Source organism: Ursus arctos, unplaced genomic scaffold (assembly GCF_023065955.2).
Source record: "Ursus arctos isolate Adak ecotype North America unplaced genomic scaffold, UrsArc2.0 scaffold_25, whole genome shotgun sequence".
In the NCBI taxonomy this organism is placed as follows: Eukaryota; Metazoa; Chordata; class Mammalia; order Carnivora; family Ursidae; genus Ursus; species Ursus arctos.
Window position 1 is genome coordinate 30,721,529 of NW_026622930.1, and position 7,665 is coordinate 30,729,193.

General features: G+C 59.4%; 1 protein-coding gene across 1 annotated transcript in view; it reads right to left on the reverse strand.

Moving 5' to 3' along the window:
- The window catches only part of PLEKHD1 (pleckstrin homology and coiled-coil domain containing D1), a 31,782-nt gene extending 24,892 nt beyond the window's left edge, over window positions 1-6,890 (reverse strand). The window contains exons 1-3 of the mRNA XM_026519649.4: window positions 6,743-6,890; window positions 5,171-5,535; window positions 4,280-4,749 (exon numbers count right to left, since the gene is read on the reverse strand). Coding sequence (XP_026375434.2) covers window positions 4,280-4,749; window positions 5,171-5,535; window positions 6,743-6,890 — 983 coding nt within the window. The remainder of the gene's footprint in view (window positions 1-4,279; window positions 4,750-5,170; window positions 5,536-6,742) is intronic.
- Window positions 6,891-7,665: the final 775 nt, after the last annotated feature.

The window sequence follows — 7,665 nt, forward strand, 5'->3', positions numbered from 1 at the left end:
TAGGCTCAGGGATGCCCGTCCTGGCCTATGCACTCGTGTGGACAGTAGGACAGCAGGAATCCTAGCTGTGAAGGGCACCAGGGATGACAAGCTGGAGTTTATGCAGACTCATCAAGTCCAAGGGAGTTCTTACAAACGGTAGTGCAATTCTTCCAACAACACAGTAAAGACAAGGTTAAAATGTAAATCAGATCAGAGTGCAGAGGCACTGGGTGAAGTGGGTAGAGCCTGAGAGCCCCACCCCGTCGTGGTACAGTCAAGGAGTCTCTAGAACCCTCCACGGAACACGGCCGAGAAACCGCGGTGTGAGCCACTTCCGTTCTGCCGGCCCGCGAGGTGAGGGGCTGCCGCCCGGCCTGGCTCACAGGCTGGTCCCCGCAGCGCTGGGACGGGACCCCAGAGCGCCTGCCTCTCAGCCCAGGTTTGCTTTCCAGCACAGCCAGGGCCGCTCTCAAACGAAGCTGCTTTGTTATTTCCAAGTCCTGGTCACAAGGAAGCCGACCTGCCTGCCTGTGTCCTGCTTGAGGTCTGACCCCTACTCAGGTGAGACTCATTTTCAAACAGGACGTGGACAGCCACTAGGGCCAGCTCCTGGGGGTGGGGGGTGAGGGAAGTATGGCTCGTTTGCAGTGTTAACTCACTTCACGTCAGAGGCCTAGTCCCCGTGGATCAACACGTGTCTGCTGTGAAGCCTGAATTAACGAGCGGTTTCATCGTTTGGCTGTGAGACTGTGCCCATCTCCCTGACCTAAGGACTCGGCGGAGCCTCCATGCCACCACTGCAAAAGGGCAGGGGTAACGGACAGAAGGATCTGGGGAGATCCCTCCGCTGCCACCTGGCCACCTGCCAGCACGCTGTCCCGCTGGAGAAGTTGGAAGAACACAGCTGACGATGAGACGTGTGCAGGCACCTGCCCGCTGGGATGAAACAGGCAGTAATACAGCCGTGCTCGTGGGGCACCGGCCACGGCCAGCGGCGCGGAGTTCCGCGTAAGCCCGAAAGCGAGACCAAACCCCAGTGCCCCGAGACGCTGAGCCTGGTGCATGGAGGTGACATGCTAGGCTCTTCCCCTCAGCCCTTGGGGACAGCGATGTCATCTCTATGAAACAGTACTCGGGCCACAGATGAAACTCCCAGACCCAAATCCCGGTGGGAAGAAAGTCTCCGCCGATCTTTCTGGTATGGTGACCACGGATGACCTTTCCACACCTGGGCAGGTTATGCCGTGAGATCTGGGAGGTGGGGCCCCCATCTCACGGTTCCCCTGGTGCTTCGTGGACACTGAACCTTAGCTCTCTGAGGCACGGCCCCACTGGCCGCCTTTCTGGGGGGAAGGAGGACCCAGGAGGTGCGTAGAAGGCCCTGCTGCAGGAATTGGCTGGGCCCTCCTCATCAGGGGCTCCGGCCTCGGCATTTGTTCAGAAGAGTTTGGGAGAGAGACAGAGAGGCTGGGGAGAGGCTCGAACCCTGGGAGAGCTGGCCTGCCTGAGGGAGCAGGCCTGGGGCAGACTGACACTGGCTGAGGCTCAGGCACTCTCCGCGCCTTTCCTTCTTGTCTCTGGGCTGCCTGGTCTTTGCCAATAGCCTCTGCATCTCTACTGCTCACAGATGAGGGAGGACTGAGTCATCAACCTTACCCCCTAGACACCTCTCCCAGGTTCTCTTCTCTCTTCTATGTAATGTTTCCATTCCTTTCCCCTTTTGTTGCCCATGAGGAGAAAGCAGATCCTTTAGCTTGAGGGCATCTTCCCACCCCAGGAGGGGCAGGGCTGCTCGGGGCGGTAGGGTTTGGAGGCAAATGCCCTGAGCTGGGTCCTGAGCGGAAGAGGTTTTAGAGAGCCCAGCCGGCCACAGCTGGTTCCATCCTGCCCATCCATTATTGATGCGGCACGGGAGCCTGTCCAGGCCCCCTCCCCTTCGCTGCCCCAGTCGGGGCATCGATCGTTCTAATGGCAAGGCTCTGCAGTAGCAGACCTGGGCTGCCCCCTCCCCAAGCCTTCCCGTGGCTGCTAATTAGCTGAAGTCCAGACTCCATTTCACAAATGGGGAACCGGGGCCCAGGGGGCCCTGCCAGGAAGCAAGAGGGGGCTAAGTTTAGCATCATGCCTCCCCCACTCCAAACGGCAGGTGTGCTGTTAGGTGTTTCCTGAACCCCAGGGGAGGGGGACTCTTTGTAAGGTGGCAGCTCCAGAATTCCTACATAAGAAGGGAACAGAGGTGACAATTTCCTCAGAAGGAGGCTGGAGGACTTGCCCTGAAGCTGCATTTGCAGAGCACCCACTGTTCTGAATGAGATCGGATGGTTTTTGGAGTGGCTGTGGGGGTTGCTGCTGGAGAGTCTGGGGTGTGGGGGGGAGCTTAAGACACCCAAGCCTCCATCATCGTGCTCTGAGCTTGGAGCCTTCGCCCCTGACACCTCCCAGCCCTGAAATCAACTGTGGCTACAGGGCCCGGGGCCCCACCACTCCAGGTGAGGGGGGCTAGGAGATAGACTCTGGGGTTCACAGGCCCCTAGTATTTACTAGGGATGTGATCAGGTGCCAGCGGCTGGCAAGGAGAGGCTTGGAGGACAAGCCCCAGACTCAGGCCCAGGACAGCATCCAGACCCAGGGGGGCGGGAGCAGTGGCTGCCTGGAGCCGCTGAGGCAGCTGAGGCAGCAGAGAGGGCGTGGGGGCACTGCACTAATGGTACTTGAATTTACAAGCAGCCTTCCCACTGCCCTCCCCTCCCCCACCAGGGTGCCCTGCTAGAAACCAGGCCGCTCCTGCCCCCAGGAACTGCATCTCATACAGTACACCGTGGAAGCCCCTCAGAAGATGCCCTCCACGCTGCCCCAGGCCTCCGTTTAGGGGATGAGAGAGAAGTTTAACTTTGGAGGAATGCAAGAAACCTACATGCCATTTAATCCCAGAGCAAAACGTGGCAGAACCAACAAAGGCAGGTGAAAGCAGCTCTGTAAAGCGTGAAACACCCTCCACAGATCCTTCTGTTCTCTGGTCTTGTAGAAATATTAAATTATTCATCAAAACAGAACATCCGAACCAATCGCTGCCACATCTCTGTGATCTGAGGTCCTGGAAATATCTGAGGCTCTGCTCCAGGACAGACTCATAGTGGGATGGGAAAGAGCATCTCGACACACTCCTAGTTTCCCGGCAGGGTCACACCTTCAGGGAGAGGCTGGATCAGGGTCTGAGGTCTATCGATCATTCTAATAGCAAATCTCGGAACTGAGATTGCCTTGAGGATGGAAACTGTCCAGAAGATAGCCCATTGCTCCTGCAGCCAGCTCAGGGCGCTTCCTGCAAGTTCAGGGCTGTGAGCCATTCCTCCAATACCTTCCTCCAGCAAGAAGCCCCTTCCTCCAGCACCTTCCAGGCCCATTTGTAAGTGGAAAGTGGCTACTGACTGACTCTGGGAAGTCCCCTCTGAGTTGGGGACAGGGAAACTGGCACTGAAAGCCAGGGTTGGGGCTTCTCTGACTCTCTTCAGCACCCCTTCCTACAGATCAATCCCTGGGCCAGGACCAATCCATCCCCTCCCTGCCCCCTCAGTCTCCCCACATCTCCACCCCAGCTCAGTCCCTCCTCTCAGGCTTCTGTGCCAGAAGCACTGGAGACTCTTTTCCCTAAGGCTCAGATTTTTAAAAATTAGTTCAAGGGATAGTTGGAGGGGTTGCCAACAGTATTCCACCAGGGGCCGGCAAAGACCCTTCCTGACCCTTACTCTCTCTCCTGGCCTGAGTCTCTCCGAAGCGCCATGGCGGGGCTAGCACAGGGTGAAGTCGCGGAGAGGGGTAGGACACAGGAGCCCCAGCTCCCCACCTCTAAGCCCGACCCTCGATGCCTGGGAGAGGGGGGCTTGCGGAGATGATGGAATTGTCCCTGGGGATCCCAGGAGGATATCTTTGGCTGGATATCTTAACCTCCCTGGTAGTCTGGCCCAACCTGACCCAGATGGGCCCTTACCACGGCCGCGATCTCTTCGGCCCACACTCTACCCCCACTCGGACTTAGATGCATTCCATAGAGAATCCCCCACCGCCCCCGGGCCAGTGGTACTACCCCAGCTGGACCCGTGCTCCGACACGGATGGCCCCGGCCCCCCGGCTGAGAGCCACATCTTCCAGGGAGAGCCAAGGTAGAGTGAAACAGGGCGAGGCCAAGGTTACAAAGGAAGTCAGAGGCAGGACGGTAAGAGAGAGGATGATACGGGGGTTCTTAGGCCCTGGGCTCCCTCCCCAGGCGGTCCTCACCCGGCGCGGGAGGCGTACTCACCGCCGGGACCACTTGGCCGACGGCCTCCCGAAGGGCCGCTTCCACAGCACTCCGTAGAGCTGTACTTTGGTGCTGATGTCCAGCGCGTCCGAGTCAGCCTGCTCCAGGGACGGCGAGGGCGACACCGAGTTGGACTTGGACGTGAACATCCTGCCTCGGCGGGGCCGGCCCAGACGCGGGCCGGCCCAGACGCGGGGCTCCGGGCGAGGGCGGGCGCGCGGCGGAAGGCTGCGGAGAGCCGGCGTCGGCGCGCGGCCGCGGGCGCCGTCGGCGCGCGTTTCAGCCGGCCCAGAGACGCGGAGCTGTCGCGGCCGGACCCGCGGCCCGAAAGCGCGCGGGGCGGGGAGCGCGGCGCCGAGCGGGCGCGGGGCGCGCAGCCTGAGGCTAGGACTCGCGGTTGGGGCGGGCCCGGCGGGAACTCGGCGGGGAGGGCGGCTCAGCCTCCAGCCGGCACCATCTCCCCCAGCTCCCTGCGACAGCCCCAATTCTGGTGGCCCCGATTGGCTGGGAGGGGCAGGTGAGCGAGCTGGAGGCCGACCGCGAGCGCCAATCAGTGCGGGCGCCGGCTGGAGGGCCGGGCTCCGTGCGCCCGGAAGGTCCCGGCGGGTCGCTCGGCCCGGGATGCGGCCGCAGCGCTTCCCCACCCCCACCCCTCGCTCCTGGCTCTATCCCCCACCCCTACCCCCGCTTCTTTTTGGCGTGCGGGCAAGGCCTACACCGAAGTTGGGAACTCGTGTGCTTTGTGATGGGCTTGGAGTCGCTCCTGCAGACACCTACTCGATCTGGGTGGAGGAGAGCAAGGAGCAAGGGTTTGGTGTCAGACAGCCGGGCTTGGAAACCCAACTCAGTCCTGCAGCTCCGAGGAGCTGCGGAGAGCCTTGCTTCTCTCACCTGTAAAGCGGAGATGCCAGTGCCTCCTCGGGCTGGGCTCTGGCCAGGTAAGACTTCGGTAAGTGCCCGAAGCGCCCGCCCGGAGAGCCGGCTCCCTGCCCTCCCCGCCCCCCTCGGGTGGGTTGCACTCGGCACTGCCGCCGCCTCGGCGGGATCAAATTCGTCTTCCCAGAACTTGGCTGTCCGCGTCGGCACTTGGCACTCAGTGCTGGTCTCGAACGTCAGTGCAGTTCGCGTCCGTGATTTATCTGCGCGCCTGGCCGGTGCGCCCGGGGGCCCCGGCGCTTCATCCGCTTCTGCTGCTCTCCGCCTCGGCTCTAGGTGACCTGCTCGCCGCCACGCCGAGGCAGACGTCTGCCCAGCCCCTGGGGACAGCGGGCGGAAAGGCGGTGTTACCCCGCTGCGGGTCGGCACCGCTCCAGAGGCAGGGAAGTGAGTTTGCGCAGTAAGAGGCAGCCCGCTAGAGCACACTGCGGTCCCCCTGCTCCGGGCGGAGGGGCCACCTCTGTGCCCTTGAGAAAACCACTTCCCCGCCTCGGGGGCTCTGAGTCCACCTGTGTAAGAGAAGGGAGTCGTATTGGAACAAGTTGGCAAATGGGTCGCCTAAGAGCCAAATCGGTTTATAGATAGACTTTATTAAATTGCCCAAGTAAAAAACTGCGGTATAATTATTACAGGATAAAATGCACAGATCTTAAATATTTATCTGACGAAGTTTATTTGTTAACTGTATACGCAGAGTAACCACCACCCAAAACAAGATACAGAACATTTCCATCACCCCAGAATGATCCCACCTGCACCTGTCCAGTCAACTGCCATTCCCCACCCCCTCCCAAGCAACTGCTTTCTCTTACCAACATTTACACACCTTGTAAATTTTTATTTTAGTTTTGCTGCCCAGAATGGCATTCTTCACAGACGCACACCCCCCCCCCCCCCCGCCGCCCCATCCTTGTCCTTCGCTTAGCTCGCTAGGCTCACTTATTAGCCTGGCTCCTCCCTGTAGCCACCTGAGTTTGTGATCCTCAGGAGAGGCTCCCCAAGGCCCTTCAGGTCTAACATTCCATGAGTCTGGTTAAGAAGGGGGCTCCCAAAGGGCTCCCACACCCTTCCCCTAGTGAACTCTGGAGCTCCCAAGCCTAGGTTGCATCCCCTCGTGCTCGCTGTCCAGAGGGGCCCATCTGAAGTCCCCTGTGCCCCTCCTGGCTCATCTGCCCCTGCAGAAACACATCAGGTCCAGCCTGAACACAGGGCCCGGGCCCGGGTCCACCAGGTGGGAAGAGACAGGACTGGGAAGAGGACGGCAGCCTGTGGATAGAGTGCAAAGTGAACATCTTACACGCTTCGGGGCTCTTTTGGACACGTGTTCTGAGGCATGGAAAATTTCCCACTTGAGGAGTCCTGCTTTTCCCAGATGGAGGCTAGAAGGCTTGTGTGAGAAGCTTGTGGTGCGGAGTTCATGGGTCAGGGGTACTAGGACAGGGCTTGGAGATGCAGGTGACAAACATGAAGAAAAAAGCTTGCATAGGCATCAGGTCTGCAGGGAAGGTGGGACCAGGAGCGTGTGACTGGGGCTCAGCTGCGGCTGCGAGATGGCGTCCACACTGGCTGCGGTGGCCGCCCGGGGCAGGGGGCACACAGACAGCATTATCCGGGGCTCCGTGGCAACAGCAGCTTTGTCGTCAGCAGACTTCCTCAGCATGGTGTTGGGCAGCATTTCTGGAAGCTTTACCTCTGGTCAGGCCTAGTTCTCTAGCCCGCCCAGTATCCTTTTAATATATTAATTCCTTTTCTGCTTAATCAGGTCAGGACCAGCTTTGGCTGCTTGTGAAGGACTAGGGCTGAGCTCATGAGCTGTAGGAGGGAGAAAGGCAGGATCCCTGGAATCGTTCTTAAGGAAACCCTTCCCGAAGAGCAAGGTAGAACGAGCCCAGGTGGTTCCTGGGAAAGGTCCGGTGTCTTTAATGGAAGAAATAGAGCACAGGTTTTTTTCGGGGGTGAAGAGAAACCAGTCTTTGCCCATCCCCTCTATACACCGGACACCTGACCAGACCTTAGCTAATGGAGGTTGAGGCGGGTGGAAAGACCAGAGGCCAACAGCATGAGTTTGGTGGGCCTCGAGCCACACAGGTGGCTTCTGCTTCCCTCAACTAAGCAGCCCAGATAGTACCAAGTGAGCCTTGGGAGAAGCCGTTTCTGCTTCCATTGTGTTCTCTGCCCTCGCTGGTGGGGGTGCCGAACGCTGGCAGATAGTTCTGAGGAAGACAAAACAGGCTGGAGACAATCCTGCTGGACTGAGCGTGGGCCGGTGCCGTTCAGTCTTATCAGGAACGAGGCGAGACCAGTCAAGGGCAGACACTCAGGGTCCCGAGAGCCCCACAAGCTCAGACCCAGATGGTCTACGCAGCTTGTGCACATCCTGTCCGTTTCGTTTAATTTGGGAAACAGTCTCAGCGAGGTACGTATTATTTTTCATTCTCCTGGGGAGTAAA